This window comes from Mytilus galloprovincialis, chromosome 9 (genome assembly GCF_965363235.1).
Source record: "Mytilus galloprovincialis chromosome 9, xbMytGall1.hap1.1, whole genome shotgun sequence".
Classification (NCBI taxonomy): domain Eukaryota; kingdom Metazoa; phylum Mollusca; class Bivalvia; order Mytilida; family Mytilidae; genus Mytilus; species Mytilus galloprovincialis.
This window is the reverse complement of record NC_134846.1, coordinates 19,426,898-19,447,504: the sequence shown is the minus strand read 5'-3', so window position 1 is coordinate 19,447,504 and position 20,607 is coordinate 19,426,898. Positions and strand designations below refer to the sequence as shown.

The 20,607-nt window shown below is 32.9% G+C and overlaps 2 protein-coding genes across 2 annotated transcripts in view; both read left to right on the top strand.

Annotated features, from left to right (window-relative positions):
* LOC143044569 (U3 small nucleolar RNA-associated protein 6 homolog) overlaps positions 1-20,607 on the top strand; it is a 148,229-nt gene that overhangs the window by 107,151 nt on the left and 20,471 nt on the right. The window contains exon 16 of the mRNA XM_076216629.1: positions 190-375. Within this exon, the coding sequence (XP_076072744.1) occupies positions 190-375 (186 nt within the window). The remainder of the gene's footprint in view (positions 1-189; positions 376-20,607) is intronic.
* LOC143044570 (uncharacterized) lies at positions 11,924-13,781 on the top strand. The gene has a single exon (XM_076216630.1). The coding sequence runs from the start codon at positions 11,980-11,982 to the stop codon at positions 13,207-13,209; it is 1,230 nt and encodes a 409-aa protein (XP_076072745.1). The 5' UTR covers positions 11,924-11,979; the 3' UTR covers positions 13,210-13,781.

Below are 20,607 nucleotides of genomic sequence, written 5' to 3'. Positions count from 1 at the left end.
ACAGTTATACAGACTATTTGTCTATACGCCTTCAGATTTTGAGCTGATTTTTTATTTATGAGACTACCATCATGTTTGTGTCCACATGTGTTGTTGAAATTGCAGATTTTCTAAACTTTTTTGAGGTGGTGTCATTCGTGTCGTTTTGACACATCTAGTTTTTTTTAAATTTTACTAATCTTTTTTCAGATCAAAGTTTTGGTCAATGTTGGTTTGGTGGAGACAGCACTACAGACTGTACAAAGGGCAGTATCCCAACATGCATTGAGTATGTTACTATGGAGACAATATTTACTGCTGAGCATGAGAACACAGTTTGATGTCACAGACGCAATTCTTATATTTAAAGAGTCACAGAAACATGTACCTGAAAAGGTTGGGGTCTCAAAATTAATAGAGCTAATTTTTGTATAGTATTTTGACTATGGTTGGCTATAGCTTGCATTGATTGTATAAATGATTGTTAAAGCATTGTAATTAAGAGTGACATCTGCATACAGATAGATAGGCATAGTTATCCTGTATATGTTATATTTAAATTTGATGTCATCCTAATTACAATTGTACAATATACAAACAAAGCAAGCAAGCTAACCAAAGTCTTACTCTACATGCATTAGAAAATTAGCTCTAATGACCACTGTTTTATGTGTGTTATGCTACATCTATGATAGTATGGGTCTTTATAAAAGAAAATCTGTTTCTTTTCATCAATACTACCTATATCTAGAGTTCAATTTGATGGTTCTTGAATAAGATCTGCTTCACTCACTCGAAATTAAAACAACAGTCCTCTCTTTACTTCAAAATACCAATATTGTGTTGGGCCTTTTCAAAATTTTGGTTGTCATCACTTTTCTAGAACTCTTCATATCTGGCAAAAATCTTGGAGTGTTGTAGTTTACCATGAAGTCGTGGACACATCATCTTGAAACTTTATACATGTGTAATGATATGAATAAAACAGATATAAGTAAAATTAGGGTTTGAACCCAGAATTTGAAGTTCACTATACATGAAAATATGATAGTCAGTTGGATTTGGTATCCTATGGACTAGGTTTTATTCTGATCTTTCTTTGAAGCTGTCTTTGTTCCAGTAACCTTAGTTGTGACTTGCATGTTAGTGTGTAATATGCATTCTTCAAATAACTATGTAACAATATTTGGTAAGAATTTAAAGAAAAAAACATTTTTGTACATATTTCACATCTTACATTTAATGCAAAGTAAATGTGAATGATCAGCATGATGCCCTCCCATATAAACCCATTTTTGGCCTTTGACCTTGGATTATTGTGCTGAATCAATGCACCAACCATTCTTGGTGCATTTGCGGTGGAATTTGCGAGATAATTTTTAATTAAATTTTAAATATTTATTTCAGTATAATTAATTGAAATCACACGAAAAAAATATTAACTTTCACTATAATTATCAAATTTGTCTGGCAAATTGAAATATACACCCCTTTTAAATATCCAAACAGTCGTCCCTTTCATGAAAGTCTTTACATTAATTTTTAGCAAGTTCTCATTGCAGAAACTAAAACTGTTTCTTTTGTGTCTCATTGGAAAAGATATTTGTTTTGTCAAATAAGAAATCGTATGTTTATTTTCGCACCTGTCACTTAGAGTTATTCAATCAGTAAAGGAATAAACATGTGTATCTGTCTCGACCAATCAAGCAGAACCAGTCCTGTTATTAAGGTCACGACACAACAAGATTGATAGGTGATATCAGGTAAAATAAATATCGTGGGAATATTGAATTGATGAGAAAGTCGTCAAGATTTATTTTGGATAATTTTGTTTTTAAAAAAAATCAATTCTTAAGTATTTTTACTAAGTGGATTTTTATTTGTTTTTGTTTTTTCTGATTCAAAATTTGACTGAGCTAGAATACTCACAAGAGCATGTACTCTCCTTTAGAGATTCAACTCCAAAGTTCTCTTTATCACATGGTGTATATTTTTTTTTGCTCATTTCCTTATTTAAGATAAATATTTCAAATATATCCCTTTGTATAATTTGATTCATAAAGAAAATTAGATGAAACAAGTGCAGAAATGAAAAAAAACATTTTATTGCATAGCAATATAATATTTCCCACAGAAAGTGACCAAAAGTTAGCGTGCAATAAATTCTAATATTGCACGTACAATAAATCTTCAAAAATCATGACGTCATCAACAACAAAATCTTAGTTTAAACCAATTTTTACTTTCAAATATTATACATTTGTATTGCTATACAATAAAAGGGTGTATAAGGGTTATTGCATGAATATTTGGGAATATTGTACCTCTTAGAACATATATTGCACTTGTAAGCTCGTGCAATATAGAATTCTACTTGGGACAATATTCCCCAATATTCATGCAATAACCCTATATTACAGATTGTTGATACTTTTTATTATATTGATGAGATCTAAGGTCAAGGTTTTCCAATAATATCTTAAAGTTGGGATGTCAAGAGTCATTTCTCCTCCTAGAAAATACAAATACAACTAACATTAAGACCGTTATTTAACAAATTTTGGAATAAAGCTAGCCCAAGAGATTTGTTTAATACAAATGTTTGATCTAGTCTTTAATACACATTGTTAATTGTATGTTTCATTTGAATAATTAGTCAAAGTTTATAAACCAACACATGAGTTGCTTTTTTTGTATTGCCTCACAATTAAAATTGATTCTCATCAAATTCAATTATCTAATCTTTGCAATTCTAATTTTGCTGGTCTTTTGTCCTTCAGTTATCTCCCATTATAACAGGTTTTTTTTTTAAATATGGTTAGGAAGCAATATCATTGTACACAGAATGGTCACAGCTTGTTGAATTTCCAGTAAGAGGCAAAATTTTTTACTCAAATAGGGATCTAAATTTTAGACACAAAGATTGAAAAAATACTCCAGATGCTAGTGAAAGAAATTTAACAATTTGGATAAGTATGCACAATGTCCTCTCTAATTTTGAGATATATCTCCACTTTTACAATGCAATGCAAGTATAAAACAAAACAAAAAGTTTATTTTAGCTATACCTTCCATATAAATGTAATTATCAACTTATATATAAAAAAGAAGATGTGGTATGATTGCCAATGAGACAATTGTCCACAAGAGACCAAAATGACACAGACATTAACAACTATAAGTCACCGTACGTCCTTCAACAATGAGCAAAGCCCATACCGCATAGTCAGCTATAAAAGGCCCCAATATGACAATGTAAAACAATTCAAAGGAGAAAATTAACGGCCTAATTTATATAAAAAAATGAACAAAAAACAAATATGTAACACATAAACAAACGACAACCACTGAATTACAGGCTCCTGACTTGGGACAGGCACATACATAAATAATGTGGCGGGGTTAAACATGTTAGCGAGACCCCAACCCTCCCCCTAACCTGGGACAGTGGTATAACAGTACAACATAAGAACGATTATATACTGTTTTACTTATAAGGATAAAATTGATTTTGTTTAAAAAGTGCAATCAAGGAAAAATTTCATTTAATTTTATTGAACGATTCTTGCACTTTAACCGTGAGCGACTCACTATTAAATTAGAAAGACATGCATTGTGATCTCCTCACCGCACAGCATGACAGATTTTAAAGACGAAAAACTGAATTATTCACAAATATTGAATTTTAAAAGGAAAACATGTCAGAAGCATTGTCAAGTCACGTCTAACAATGGGTAGACGACTGGGAGGGACAACTTCACTATATTATGAGAGAATTATCAGCTGCCAGGTACAAACATTTATAGAGGTCTGTAGGTTTGGGTAAAGTCAATAATTAAAAAGACGAAAATGTACACGGTATTGTTATCAGAGTTCCTGCGATGTTTACTTTACCCAGTCTGTAACTGCAGGAATAGATAATGTTTGTTTACTTTTCATTGTTGGGTCTTCACTGTACAAACTTGTTGAAAACTGTTGTATTGGTAAAAGGATAGACCTATTGTAGAAATTTTAAAAGAAAACAAGTTGATCGCAGGCTCTTCAGAATGTATGAAGGTCATTTATTTTGAACAGGTTGGCAGGTACAGATTTTGTATTAAATTAACAAACATTTTTAATAGGTCAACTATATTATGTACAAGAAATTGCACATTAGGATAACAAAAATTTTTGTAACTCTTTTCTCTAATTTTAATTTCTAAATGTTTATATACTTATATTCATATATACATATCTGTGTCTGATATCTGGAAATTCTTGTGTATAGAAATAAGAAGAGGTGGTATGAGTGCCAATGAGACAACTCTTCATCCAAGTCACAATTTATAAAAAAATAAACAGTTATAGGTCAAAGTATGGCTTTCATCACAAAGCATTGGCTCACACAGAACAGCAAGCTATAATAAAAAATTACTAGTCGAAACAAATCAAACAGGAAAACCTAAGGTCTAATCTATGTTTAATTTTCCTCATGTTGAAGGTAGACTTTTCACCACGAAATTTTCCCTTCACAAAAATTTCAATGTTCATTTAAAATGCATTCTGGAAGGCCATCAAAAAGAGTTTTTTGTGTGTCATATTTTTGGTCTTATTAATAAAAAGAAATCATTTTTCTATCGTTTAATGTATGAAATAACATTTTCCTTGTGAATCATTCTGACAGAAAATATTGACTGCCACTAACATGTAACGTAATCACTCTACGGAATATAATTTGCTTACTGCCCATTCATGACTTTTGTTTGGACACCTGACCCTTTGTCAGATAAAATCAGTTTACATGTAACATTATAGTGATACATAATTGTTTTTATTTGTAGTCTAAAGTGCTAGACCTCATGTATTGTCTTTCTTTGGAGATTTTATTGACACATTTTCAATGGCTGCCATGTTTGCATAACTTTTAATTGATTTTGAAACAATGGTTATTCCATAATTGGCAGGATTTGTTTAAAAGTCAGTTTCTAAAATTACAAATATAGTTGAGTCCATGTCATTCAAGATCTATAGTACTACATAATAACTTTTCAGCTTAACAAACATTCAAGTGGTCCTGAATACCAAGTCACTTATGATGTTTTATTTAGCATCAATTGATCTTGGATACAGTCCGGATATATGCTAATTGACAGGTGTAATGAAGCCGCGGAACTATTAAAAGGCAATTTACCTAGAAGTCGCCTGTCCAAACAAAGTTTAATGCATAAAACAACGATCAGTAAAAATTTAAAGTGAACTGTTTTCCTTTTCTTGTCAGCATAATGCATGGATCAATAATTATATCTAAACAAATTTGGATTAAGGAGAAAAATTACATTATAAGTAATTTTAATGTCTGGCTTTTGAATTTTGTTGTTGTTTTAACAAATGAATTAAAAGGTTGGATCATGTATATATATGAGTATTTTGGACCTAAATGTTTGGGATCTATTGATGGAATGGTATATACATGGCTATATTGTAATGTCCTAATATTTATTCTTTCCATTTTAAAAAGAAAAACTTGTAAATTTATTAAAGTTTGATCAGTAAATTTGTCATTTGATTGAAGTAGTTGGCTGACTCAGTAAAACAGATATTTAAAGCTAAATGAATTCTTTTTAACAAACTGTTGTCCAATAAGCTTTCTATTAGGAGGTTATATCTTTTCAAGACAATTCTGTTATAAAAAAAATATGTTTATTGCTGATCAGTTGTTTTTTTAAACCTCAAATTTCTATTTTCCTCTCTTAACCATGTTTTTCGTAAAAAATAACACTTCACAGTTTCTTAAAGATTACATCAATCTGTTGTAAGGACAAAATCATTCATCCCGGTGAAATCAATCCCGCCATTTATACAAAACTCAAGCGGTTATCAACAGTGACATCATATGTTAATTAAATTTAATGGCCCTCCTTTGCCGAAGACAGGTAGTTGGTCCAAAAAGAGATAATTAGATCTTTTGTTGGGCCGATTGTGTTATGATTGAAATTGTATCTGAACAGCTCATCCCCTGTTGCTAATCGTAGATTTAATGTGATAGGGGCATAATATAATGCACGGAGAAAGTACAGCTCGTTCAGTGCAACACGAGCATGGTTGGTTTGATACGTCGCATACATGGCCCAACTCTATAGGTGTCCTAAGGAATTAAACACAATGGGACTGAATACCTCATTTGCAATTGAATACGTTAACTTGATCTCGCTCACTCTCAAATGCAGTGGTAGATATTATTGCATGTTTTTGAAGTGTTTTCATCAAATTTAAATGTACAAAATCTGTATTCATACGATGATCGATAGCTTTCTAATCTTGTTAACCTATCATGGCTATGTAACAATTTAGTAGATCATAACTCTTAAGAAATGTATGGATCAATTTACAAATCATTTTTTATAATGAATTCACTTGCTTTGGTAATTTGTTTAAATGGAGTGTTGACAAAACTGAATTATATGTACATGTTTTAGTGTAATTGAAGGGACAAAGTATAAATGAATTAGTTATACTGAACATTTATATGATATGTTTGACTTCATAATACATTGATGAAAAAGAGGCCCTTGGCTGTTCAGTAATCTAAGTAATATATTTACTCACAGTATGAGTGTTACCTTTTACTAGCATGTCAATAATGAGGCTGTGAATTTGAACCCCACAAGTGTCTTTTACTCCAATCTTAATTGAATATGATTGTCAGTGTTCCTGTGAAAGTTGGATGGTTCCCTCTTTTTCAATGAGAACTGAATTTAATGCCTCTATTTAATGTAGCCAAACCTCTATGATAAACCTTTCACTGATGCTGCATCTATTATATGCACCAAATTGAAATTTGAAAGTCCAGATGCTTTTGAATCCTCTGAAGTTTGAAATTTGTAGGGGTCCCTAAATGTATTTGGTGTTCCATAAAATATATTGAAAGCCAAATTGATCCCTTTGTCAGTTTTAATGATTATTTGTTTCAACATTTTACCTATAGGCTTACATCATATTAAAGGCTACACCCAGTGTTAACATCATACATCTGTTTTAACTAGTACAAAAGTTGAAAATGAGAGAATATAAAAGTAAGAAGATTTGGTATCATTACCAAAGAAAAAATGATTCACCATAAACAAAAGTGTAAAAGTGAGCAAAACCATACTGTATAAAAAGCTATTTTATTTTAATTAATATCACAATATCAAGTAATTTAATGAGTTGATATATATTTGTTTTCTTTTATGGTTACACAAATTGACATATTTCCATTTGCAAAAAATTTTGCATATGATTGCATACATTTCTTTCATTTTATTTAAATGATTAAATTAGGTTTGTTCAAAGTACAATTTGATTAAAAACAATTACCTTTCATTTTCCTTTCAAAATGGCTTATTCCCAATTGCCACATGAGGCCCAAATTCCTGTAGGATGTGGTCTGTGTGAAGGAAGGAATAAAATACAATGGAAATACATAGATTGCTCTTTACTGATGTGTACCAAATGTAAGGATGTGGTCCATCCAAAGTTCAAAAATGCCACCAGCCATAAAATTGTCGATATTAAAGAATTGGGACATGATGATTCCGAACGAGATGTTAGCTTCCAAGATCGTAAATGCAAAGAACATACCACTCAAACCTACGGCTTTTATTGTAAAGATTGTAAACAATTTATCTGTGGCAAGTGTAATACGAAGTCCCACCGAGGTCATGAGGCAGTAGATCCTGAAGAATACGCAATTGAAATGTCCATGCTTCTTGCATCTCAGAAAGAGGCTGAGAAGAAGTTCAGGGAGCTAACCCTATCAAATCCAAGTGCAGTAAGTTCATATAAATCTGGATCCACAGAAATGGCAGAAGTAAAGATTATATTGATCAGACAATTTTCCACAGAATTTACCCGAATTTCCAAGGTCTTATCCACTACTGATGATTCTGCGTGGATAGTAAACCCGTCAGCTAAATTGATGCAGCATGTGAAAATGACAGAAAACAGTCTCCAGGTCCTATCAGAGTTCAAAATGCATGTTGGTGACATGGCATATATGTCAAAGAACGAGATATTTTTATCAGTTGGTGATACACCATGGCTGCAGCTGCTAGATGAAAAAAATGGAAAAATATCTTTTACCGACTACCATTTTAAACCCCTGTGGACTCGTGGCATACATGTATAAAGGGATCAGAAAATAATCATAGGAGCTGTCACACCAGGAGTAGTATTCTCTTTTAATAGGAAACGCTTAGTTGGAGTCATGGATATGGACAGGAACATTTTAAGACCGTATGAATTTGACTGTAATAAGAAACCATTGTTTACATACATCCCATAGTTTAGGTTTCAGTTCTGTAACCTTAATTTGCCTTAATTAAATGTTATGAAACTTATACATAATGCTTATAACCACATGACACAGATCTAGTTTAAAATTTAGTGTTGTTATTTTATCGGTTCTAGAGTTATGTCCCTTTACAAAATGGAAAAATTCTGAATTGTTCAATTGTGTTCTGTTACTTTAGTTTGCCTAAACCAAATGCTATATGAAAATTATATACTATGTTTAAAATTATCACCACAAAATACAGATCAAGTTGGAATTTTGGTGGGGGTCACTTTAACAGTTCTAGAGTTATGCCCTTTTACAAATGGAAAAATTGCTGATTTTTTTGTTTCCGTTCTCTAACTTAAGTTTACCTCAACCAAATTTAGAAAACTGTATATACACTTATTACCACAACACTCAGATCAAGTACACAATTGGGAAGGATCACATTTATGGTTCATCAGTTATGTCCCTTTATTATAAACTTTATTTAATATGCATGCGGGGTATCATCTGTGTCCCATGGACAACATTCCCCATTTATCTTTTTTTTCAATTTACCTAACATAAATTATTTAATATTTTGCTTTATCTAGAAGATAAATTTGAGCAGGATGTTTTGTAAATCAAAGTATAATCAGCAAGTCAATCTGAATAAATAAATAACAGTATCTTAATCATTATGTACATGTTACTACCTCCTACTTTACATATGGAAAATTATCAGTTTTGTAAAAAAGACATCAAGCTCATGTGAATGATAAATTAGATTTTATAAAAGTTCAGTTGAGCTAAAATCAGTTTACATTCAATTTCTCAACACTATGGGATACTCACAGTCAACACATAAGGCCCCTAACTCTGTCAGATACCAGTTGTGTGAGGGAGGGACACGACCAATCCAATGGAAATGCAGGGAATGCTCATTACTGATGTGTAGAAGATGTAGAAGTGTAGTCCATCCTATGTTAAATTATGCTGTCAGACATAAAATAGTTTTTATTAAAGAATCAAAAAGTGGTACTGCTGAAGGAAATGTTTCTTTTAGTGATTATAAGTGCCTTGCACATACCTCAAAGATTTGCTGTTTTTATTGTAAGGATTGTGAACAATTAATCTGTAGGAAGTGTTCAACCAAAGCCCATCGAGGACATGATACTTTGAACGAGGAGGACTATGTAAGAGAAATTAACAAGATTCTGAAAACTCTTAGAGAGAGTGAGAAGAAATTGAGCAATTTTACCTTGGCCAACATTGTATTTGGAAAATTAAGTTCATTAAAATCTGGAGCAACAGAGAAACCTGAGATTAAAGTTTTTAAAACATTTTCCTCAAACGTTAAATTTATTAGTTCGGTTATATCTTCTCCTGATGATTCAGTATGGATAGTAGACTTTTCAGCTAAAGTTTTGCAGCAAGTGAAACTGACAGGAGACAATATTCAGGTCATTTCACAATGCAAAATTCCTTTCTATGACATGGCAGTGACTTCATCTAACAATGTTTTATTATCAGTAATTGGCGCCCCAAGATTGAAACTGTTGAATGGAAATACCAGACAAATATCAGATTCTAAATACAATGTAGCACCACTATGGACTTGTGGAATTCATGTGACCAGGGATCAGAAAGTTATCATAGGAGCAGTTACAAAAGGAACACTTTTCATGGATACAGGACGGCAGATGGTGATAGTCATTGATGAGGAAGGGACTCGTGTAAAACGATACGAACTGGATAAGAACAAGAAACCATTGTTTACGTTTCCGTACAGAATAACGAGTACTAGTAATGGTAACATTTGTGTGGTTGACGTGTTAGATGAATCATATAGAGGAAGGGTGGTAGTGCTGGCAGAGGCAGGAAACGTTGTACAAATATACAATGGTCACCCTGATGTTAATTCTCTGAAAAAAACGTTTAGACCTTCAGGCATAGTAACAACACCAGGAAATAATATTGTTGTGGGTGACTGTGATAATCATACACTACATATACTTAGCTGTGATGGAGCTATCTTTACATACATTCGGACTGATGATGTAGGAATAAGATTCCCGTATTCCCTTGCTCTATCAGGACAAGGATATTTATATATAGGTTGTGCTTCTACAGATTCTGACAAAGCTAAACTTTATCAAGTGCAGTTCTCTGGATTTTAAAAAGATTAAAGAATTTATTTAGAATTTGCTAAATGTTGAATTTTGTTATCTATTGCTATTGCTTAAGTATGGAATTAAGGAAAAACAATAGTCTCTTTTGCAAACATATTTATAAAGGATCAGTTTAATAATGTACAGATATATAATGGTCATTCTGATGTTAACTCTGAGATACTATAAGTAAAAGGGCCTCTATGTTTGGTGTATAGAAATAAACTTATAGCCATATCTATTTTATTTGGTATCAAGTTTATTAGTAATCTAATCAGTTGATAAATGTTTTTAATTGACATTATTGTTTGCTGTAATGGTTACTAAACATATAAACTGACTTATGATTAAAATTCAACCTCCTATGTTTTTGAAATGTAACAGGATTGGTTTTGTTCAAAGAACATTTTTAATATTCATTGATCAACAATCTTTTGTCATAAACAGTTCAGCTATATTTTGTGTATTGCAAAGTAATGTGTACATACACAAAAGTACATGTGATATGATTGCCAATGAAACAACTCTTCACAAGAGACCAAATGAAGAAAATAACAACTACAGGTGACCTTACAGCCTTCAACTATGAGCAAAGTCCATACTGCATAGTCAACTATAAAAGGCTCTGAAATGACAAATGTTCAACATTCAAACGAGAAAACTAAAAGCCTAAATTATGTACAAAATAATAAATGAATGACAAACAAATATTTTACACTGCACAAATAGCAACCACTGAATTAGGTTCCTGAATTGTGAAATGCCCATCATTTCTTTTCATTTCATTTGAGGGTAAAATCCTGTTGACAGCATAACAAAGGTTACGATACTTGGGTTGTTCTCTTAAGTATAGTTCTTCCTAAGGACCATGCAGTCGTATAACAAAGGGTGGTAAAGTAAAAATTTCCAAAGTTCTTTATTTTTGGGAATTGACTTCCTTTATTATTTTTAGAAATACAAAAAAAAAAAATTTTCGTAAAAATGAGGTTTGTGAAATTTTTTGGTGTAAATTTCCCATTACTGTCCATTTCAGAGTACTATACATGCATAGTAATGTGACCCACTTTGTTCATTTCCAATTTTTTTTTTGCAACTGTTAATAAGAAAGTTATAATCTGTATATATAAAAATTGTATATCTAGCAATACTATATGTTAGGTAGTACTCTTACTCAAATACCTAAACTAAATCCTTAAAATATTTACTGGGAAAAATATAGGTTGTTATTGGTTGATGTGGTCTATTGTATTGTGTATTTTTTTGGGCGACTGCTTTTATCCCATTTTATATTATATGATAAAAAAAAAGTGAGTTCAAAATGAGGATTGATTTTTTTATATGATAGTAAGTAATCTGAACAACTGATCAACATCATATATTTATTATCAACAATTGTTTACTTTTATTGTGACATACATAACACATAAATAGACATATCATGTGCTGCATCTGATTGTGCACTTCACTTAGTTATATTTATATGATTAGTTTAGTTTTGTTTATTGTACGATTTGATTTAAAACAACTTATACAACTTACAATATCTGTATCAAAATGGCTGACTCAAATTTAAAAACTAAGGACCAGATTGCAGTAGGATGCAGCGATAATAAAAAATCGTCAAGTAATGATATAAGCTTTAGAGATATGAAATGCAAAGAACATACGATGAAGGGCTGCAGCTTTTATTGTAAAGACTGTAAAGAATTTATCTGTGACAAATGCATTACAAAAGCCCATAAAGAACATGATGTGGTAGACGAGGAAGATTATAATACTGAACTGAATGAGCTGCTAAAAACTCAGAAGGAAACAGAGATAGAACTTAGTAAGATGTCATGGTCCAAAGTTAGTCAAATTACATCTGGATCTGCAGAGGTGAGAGATAAAACAGAACAACAACAAAAACCTGAGATAAAAGTTATTAGCCAATTTGCTACAGATTCAATACCTATATATGGTTTGACAACCTGTTCTGGTGATTTCATGTTCATGATGCTAAAAGATTATTCTTATGGAAATTTGAATTATATGTATCAGGCAGGAGGGTATACACCGCATATGCAGATCAAGTCATGTTGCTGTTTAAGAGTGTTTGATATTGCAGTTGATTCAAACAACAATATACTTTTATCAGTTGAGGGGGAATCAGTACTAAGGGTGTTCAATGTTACAACTAAACAAATTTCCAATTCCAATTACAATGTAGCACCACTGATTACCCAAGGTATACATGTTACAAGGGAGCGGAAAGTTATCATAGGATGTGTAACACCAAAGGCACGGTCCACAGGTCGACGACAACAGGTAGTGATAGTCATGGATGAGGAAGGGAATCGTGTAAATCAGTATGATTTTGACAATACCAACAAAGCATTATTTACAGGACCATGCAGAATAAGTAGTACTAGTAATGGTAACATCTGCGTGGTCGACTTAGACCAATCACTTGTAGGAAGAATTGTAGTGCTACAACAGGCTGGAAACATTAAACAAGTATACGATGGTCATCTGGGTGTCAACAATCAGGACCGACCATTTAAACCTACAGACTTACTAACAACACCCTCGGATAATATTGTAGTGACTGACTGTAACAATCATACACTGCATATACTGAGTTGTGATGGAGTATTTATAGCATACATCAATACTGAGGATTTAGGAATAACTGCACCAAATTGTCTTGCTTACTCTGGATCAGGAACTTTTTATATTGGATGTTCTACTGGATTCTATTCTGTCCAAGCTAAAATTTTCCAAGTGCAGTACTCTGGATTTTAAGAAATAAAGAATTATCCTAGTTTTTAATTGCTTTGAAATTGAATGAGTATTAGTCATTGTGACTTGTTTAACTTTTGTTTTATCTTTTTATCTGGTAATTACACAATTTTAATTAAATATTACTTTATTGATTGAACTAAATCTGATGAGTACTAAGGAATGAAAACAAACAATTCAAATTTGTATTAGATTTTGAACTCTCAATTTTTTTGGCCTTGCGCATTATTGAAGAGACTATAATTGTTGAAATGTGCATATTGTGCAATACAATTGGCTTTATTAGTAATGTTAAAGTTATTGTGATTTTAACTATAGATGCTAAATAATATATTGATATACCTGTTTTAAAACTTAATACATGTACTAATTGTTTAAAAGGTTTATCTTCACCCTTTAATACTTGCTATGAGGACTATATACAGATATGGCATATGAGTGATTAACAATATGTTTTATATCTAACCTATGTAGTCTTTGTAATTGTTGAATCATTATTGGCAATAAGAAAAAATCAACTGTTAATTGACTTAATATTTGTGTTTGATTGGTACTGTAATTTTACTTAAAATAAAATCTGGGTTATTTTATATTTGTTTACTCTTGTACTATTTAGTATTGTTAATATTGGTACTAAAATAATAAATTGACTTTGAAGCTGAATTTCTCAATGCACATTGCCGTGATTCGTGCAGGCGCATGGGGGATCCAAAACTATATGTTTTTGTTTTGCTTTGTCCCCCGTTTAATGTTTAGTCAAAAAATATTTTGTATAATAAAAGAGGAAACTGACAAACCATTATATTATAACTACTAGCTACTGGACTATTTGTTGGTTTGGTTTGGATATGTTTTGTTGTGTATTTTTGATTATCATTTGGTTTTTTTGTTTGTTTGTTTTGTTTTGTTTTGTTTTTGTTGGGGTTTTTGTTAACTACTGTGTTTTCTATTGTTTTGTTTATATTATTTTCAGGTACATGTTACTTGGTGGGTTTAGTTTATAGTTTAGTAAAGACATTAGAATAGACAATAGAATTATATTGAAGCCATAAATAGCCAATCAACAGTGGTAGCAGAGCTTATAAAGATGGCAACAGCACCTAGTTACAAGAACCCACCAGGTTTGACCAAAGATAAAAGTTATCAACAATGGAAAAATGAAGTTAAAATGTGGCAACTCGTGACAGATCTCGACAAGAAGAAGAGAGGTTTGGCTTTAGCTTTGTCGCTACAAGGAAAACCAAGGGAAGTAGCCTTAGAAGTAGATCCCACTGATTTAAATGTTGATGAAGGAGTAGATAAACTGATAACTGAGTTGGACAAGCTTTTTGAGAAGGATAAAATAGATCAGGCTTATGCTGCATATACTGTATTTGATAAGTTCCACAGAATAGATGATGTAAGCATGTCTGATTATATCATTGAGTTTGAGCAGAGATACAATAAATGTAAGAAATATGAAATGGTACTCCCAGATGCAATTCTAGCTTTTAAACTTCTTGACAATGCTGGGTTAAGTCAAAGTAATCGTCAGCTGGCATTAACTGCATGTTCTGACCTTAAATTCGACACAATGAAATCTGCTTTGAATAGGATATTTGCATCAAAATCTCAAAATTTTCCTGGAGAACAAGACTCTGTTGTAACTGTTAAAGAAGAATCAGCTTTTGTCAGTGATGGGTATTATCAGAGAGGTCGAAGTTCAAGAAGAAATTTTCCTCGTAATCGAGCTGATAGATCAACCAACTCTAGTAGACTTAAGACTAAAATGAATCCAGTCTTTAATGGAAATGTCTCAAGATGTAAAATATGTGATTCCAAATTTCATTGGGTCAAGGATTGTCCTCACAAGCAGCTAGATGTGAATTTAACAGAACATGAGAGTGATGAGTTAAATGAAATTGTAAATATAACATTATTTACCTCCGCACAAGAATTTAAGCCTCTAACAGTGTTTGTCGCAGAAGCCTACAATGCTGCAGTTATTGATACTGCATGTTCCAAGACAGTGTGTGGTTCTAAATGGTTATACGAATTTGTAGAATCACTTGATCCAGGACTTGATCAACTTACTTGTAATGAAAGTCATGTACCATTCAAATTTGGTGATGGACAAACAGTATATTCATATCAGAAAGTGAAAATTCCAGCACTTATTGGATCAGTTAAGTGCTCAATTGAAACAGAAGTGGTGGATTGTGAAATACCGTTACTGTTAAGTAAAACCTCTCTGAAAAGAGCAAGCACTATCCTAGATCTCAGAAATGACAAGGTTACCATGTTTGGACAATTAGTGGATGTAAACCTAACTTCAAGTGGTCATTACTGTATCAACATTAAAGACAAGCAATTCACAAACAGAAATAAGAATGAGAGTGAGGAGGTTTTGATTATTGACACAAAATTATCTTTTAAGAAGAAAAAGGAGATTCTTTTAAAGTTGCATAAGCAGTTTGGACATGCATCATCAGATAAACTTTTATCCCTGTTGCAAAGTACTGGTTCTGTTGATTCTGAAACAAAGACCATTCTTAAAGATATCTGCACAAAGTGTTTAATTTGCCATAAGTTCAAGCATCCAAAAGCTAAACCAGTGGTTGCCTTTTCACATGCAAATGATTTCAATCAAATTGTGGCAATGGACCTTCATGAAATTGACCATAACTTTTATTATCTACATGTTATTGACTTATTTAGCAGATTGAGTGCAGCTGCAATCATCAGAAGAAAGGACTCTAAAGTCATTGTAGATAAGTTCATGCAGATATGGGTTGGCGTTTATGGTGCACCTGAAGTTGGTGTTTACACAGATAATGGAGGTGAATTTAATTCACAGATATTTAGAGACATGGCAGAAAACTTGAACATGTCAGTTAAAACAACAGCAGGATATAGTCCTTGGTCCAATGGTGTAGTGGAAAGACACAAAGCAACGCTTACAGAAACAATCAATAAAATGAGAGAAAGCTCTAACCTTTCATGGGAGACTTCCGTCAGTTGGGCAGTTCATGCTAAGAACAGTTTGTTGAATGTCTATGGCTACAGTCCATATCAAATAGTTTTTGGAAGGAACCCAAACATGCCATCGTCTATAGTTAACAAGCCTCCTGCATTAGAAGGTACAACAATTAGTAATGTTATGGGAAAGCATTTAGTTGGCCTACATGAAGCTAGAAAAGCATTTATTGCCGCAGAATCCTCTGAGAAAGTAAGAAGGGCACTACGTAAGCAAATCCGGCCTTCAGGAGAAAAATTCAAAAATGGTGACAAAGTTTTCTTCCTACGAGACAATCAGTGGAAAGGACCAGGCTGGGTAATTGGTCAAGATAACGTAGTTGTTTTTGTAAGATATGGAGGTACATATGTGCGTGTACATGAAAGTAGAATAAAAAGAGACATTGATGTTGAAAGAAAACAAAAGATTATTCATAAGCATACAGCAAAGTCAACTCCTGTGCGTAAGCCTCAAGCTGCAACATATAACAACACTGAACCAGATCATGACTTAGTATACTATGAGAGTGACGATGAAGAGCCTCATCAAAATGATACTGAGAATGATGAAAATCAAGAAAATGTTGAAGAATCTGCAGACGAAAGTGCTGATCAAGATGATAGTCATGCTGGTAGCTTGAATGGTAGTTTGAATGGTGAAGATGGTCCTGAGTCTGAAGGGAGAGACAGTTTTGATTTGGAAAATCAGGCAGATAATGATATACATGAGGAAAGTATGGAACATAATCCTGAGTCCCAGGAAAATGATTGAATGAAATTAAAGAAGGATCAGATAGTGAATTTTAAAATCCCTGGTGAAAATGACACAAGAGAAGCAATAATTTTAGGCAGGGCAGGAAAGGCTACAACTGTTAAAAAGAGCTGGTATAATATAGAATACAATCAGCCAGAAAATATGAGAGGTGATCAGATATCAATTGATCTAAGAACAGTCAATGATTTGAAAGTTGTTAACCAGTCAGATGACTTGAATGAAGATGTACTTTTAAGTGATATTGATTTTACTAAGGCTAGAGAGGCAGAACTGGATAACTGGAGAAAGCACAATGTTTTTGAAGAAGTTGAAGACAATGGTCAAAACTGTATTTCAACAAGATGGGTTTACACTATGAAAGAATTAGAGAACGAATTTCATAGAAAAGCTAGATTGGTAGCAAAAGGTTTTGAAGAAGACAGTCTAGATGAGATACCAAAGAATTCACCAACATGTGAAAAGCAGTCTCTACGACTAATTTTATCAATTATTGCTAGTAAAAGATGGTCAATTAATTCTGTGGACATTAAAACTGCTTTTATTCAAGGAGAGAAAATGCAAAGAGAAGTCTACTTGAGACCTCCTAAAGAAGTTAAAGCAACTGGTAAAGTCTGGCGCCTTAACAAATGTGTATATGGTCTTGTTGATGCATCCTTAAAGTGGTATGAAAAAGTTAAAGCAACATTGCTAGATTGTGGAGGAACAGTGTCCAAAATTGATTCAGCAGTTTTTTATTGGTATAATGAAAAAGGTTTGACTGGTGTCCTAGCAGTTCATGTAGATGACTTTCTTTGGGCAGGATCCAGTACCTTTGAGAAAAGTGTTGTGTCCAGAATTAGGGATATGTTCAAGGTAGGGAAAGAATCCTGTGAGTCTTTCAAATATTTAGGTCTTGACCTCAGCCAAGAAAATGAAACTATTGTTCTCAGCCAGCAAGACTATGTCAGAATGTTAAAGACTGTTTTAATAGATAAAGACAGAGTTAAAACATCTCCTCTTTCATCATCAGAACAGACACTATTGAGGTCAAAAATAGGACAATTATTATGGTTAGCAAGACAAACACGTCCAGACATTGCGTTTGATGTTGCTGCTATTTCATCAAAAATTAAGTCTAGCACTATTGAAGATCTAAAGAAAGTCAATAAAATAATTAGGAAGGTGCAAAACGATCCCGTTTCACTGCAATTCCAGAATCTTGGACATGATGTGAAATTTATTTTGTTCAGTGATGCATCATTTGGAAATCTTCCAGATGGTGGAAGTCAGGGTGGTTATGTTGTGTTTTTGATGGGCGATGATGGTAAAGTGAACCCAATCACTTGGCAGTCTAAGAAATTAAGAAGAGTTGTACGTAATACTTTAGCAAGTGAAGCCTTGGCCTTAGCTGATGGTGTGGACTGTGTTATATCTTTAGCAGCTCTGTTTAAGGAATTAATGCATAATGAGAACGATTTGATGCATACTCCAGTAGATTGTTTCATTGACAACAAAGACCTTTATCATGCAATATACTCTGATAAACCTGTTGGAGAAAAGAGATTGAGGGTAGAGATCAATGCAATAAAGCAATTACTTCAAGGTGGAGAGCTTAAAGACGTAAAATGGATTCAGACAAATGAACAAATCGCCAATGTTCTTACAAAGCATGGTGCTTCTGGACAAGACATTTTACGTTGTTTTGAAAAAGGACTTTTGAATTCAAGCCTTTTGTAATTAGTGCAACTGACAATAAAAAAAAGGAGAAGAAAGATCAGATAAATACTTGATACTATGACATTTTAATTGCCTTCATTTTCTTTTTTATTTGGACATTAACATTTCTAGTGAAAAGAGAAGAGGATTAGATTGTTAACTACTGTGTTTTCTATTGTTTTGTTTATATTATTTTCAGGTACATGTTACTTGGTGGGTTTAGTTTATAGTTTAGTAAAGACATTAGAATAGACAATAGAATTATATTGAAGCCATAAATAGCCAATCAACAGTTTTTTTTTTTGGGGTGGGGGGCGGGGGGGGCTGAGGTGCTTCTCACTTTAAGAAGCACATTTCAGTCCAATCCTATCCAATGCCAATGATGAATGACATTTGGACATTTGTGTGAAGAGCTGGATCTTCTCTTATCATATAATAACCATTGGACAAAGTTTCCTTCTTTCAATTAATGTCTCATCTCCTTGACTTTATGTTCATGGTTATTGGCTGTGGAGGAAATTGTGTGTGTTTCTATTAATTCTATGTTTTATTAAACATGCTAATTGACACTCATACAACATCTTCATATATCTAGTTATTAGCAGTAGATCAAATGATTATTTCATCAATACAATCCTTACAAGGTTTGCATGTCTGTCACTGGGTTCACTTGACCTTGACCCAATTTTAATGTCTTATTCATATTATACATATCAAGGTTTTCAAGATGAGTTTCAATCAGTAATTGGTCAACTTAAACTACTGTATAAAATAACTGGAAAAGAGAGCCAAAGATTCTAAATGCACATTTAAAAAAGTGAAAATAAACTAACAACAACATGGCTAAAAAGAAAGACACACCCCACCAAAAACTGGGGGTGGTCTTGGGTGCTCTGAAAAAGAAAGCAGATCCTGCTCCACACGTGGCACAAGTTGCATTTATTAGTTACAACAACAACACCTTTTCATTTTATGTTTGTATAAACAACCCTTCATACCTAAGGTATCCACTTTAGGGATTCCATCGTACTGAAGATTTACTAAGCATTGGTTCACTGTTTTTATGCCCTGTAGTAGCATTATGTTTTCTGGTCTGTGCCTCCGTTTGTCCATCCGTTTGTTCTTTTGTTTGTTCATCTGTCTGTCCCGCTTCAGGTTATGTTTTTGGTCAAGGTAGTTTTTTATGAAGTTGAAGTCACTTGAACTTAGTATGCATGCTCCCTATGATATGATCTTTCTCATTTTAATGCCAAATTAAAGTTTTTACCCCATTTTCACGGTCCACTGAACATAGAAAATGAGAGTGGGGATGGGGTATCCATATACTTCATATGGACACATTATTGTTTGTAATCTCTCATTATTTGTTACTGATATATAAACAGGAGAATTTTTGTAACATTTCCTCAAAATAATCTTGAGTGACTCTAGTGATGGCTAAGGTGAGAAGAAAATTAATTGAACTACAAGTCATAAAACTTTACTCAGTAACTTGGAACACAAAATAGGGGCTCAGAAAGCTAAATCCAATATTTTGATTGGTTGATTTCTGAGTCTGAGTATGATATTTGAGTTGATGCAGACTCTTTATTTTTTATGCCCCACCTACGATAGTAGAGGGGCATTATGTTTTCTGGTCTGTGCCTCCGTTCGTCCGTTCGTCCGTCCGTCTGTGCGTCCATTCGTCCGTCCGTTCGCTTCAGGTTAAAGTTTTTGGTCAAGGTAGTTTTTGAAGAAGTTGAAGTCCAATCAACTTGAAACTTAGTACACATGTTCCCCATGATATTATCTTTCTAATTTTACTGCCAAATTATAGTTTGACCCCAATTTCATGGTCCACTGAATATAGAAAATGATAGTGCGAAGTTCAGGTTAAAGTTTTTGGTCAAGGTAGTTTTTGATGAAGTTAAAGTTACATCAACTTGAAACTTAGTACA

Excerpts from the sequence above, each read along its gene's own strand:
- LOC143044570 (XM_076216630.1), top strand. The coding sequence starts at position 11,980 with ATGGCTGACTCAAATTTAAAAACTAAGGACCAGATTGCAGTAGGATGC.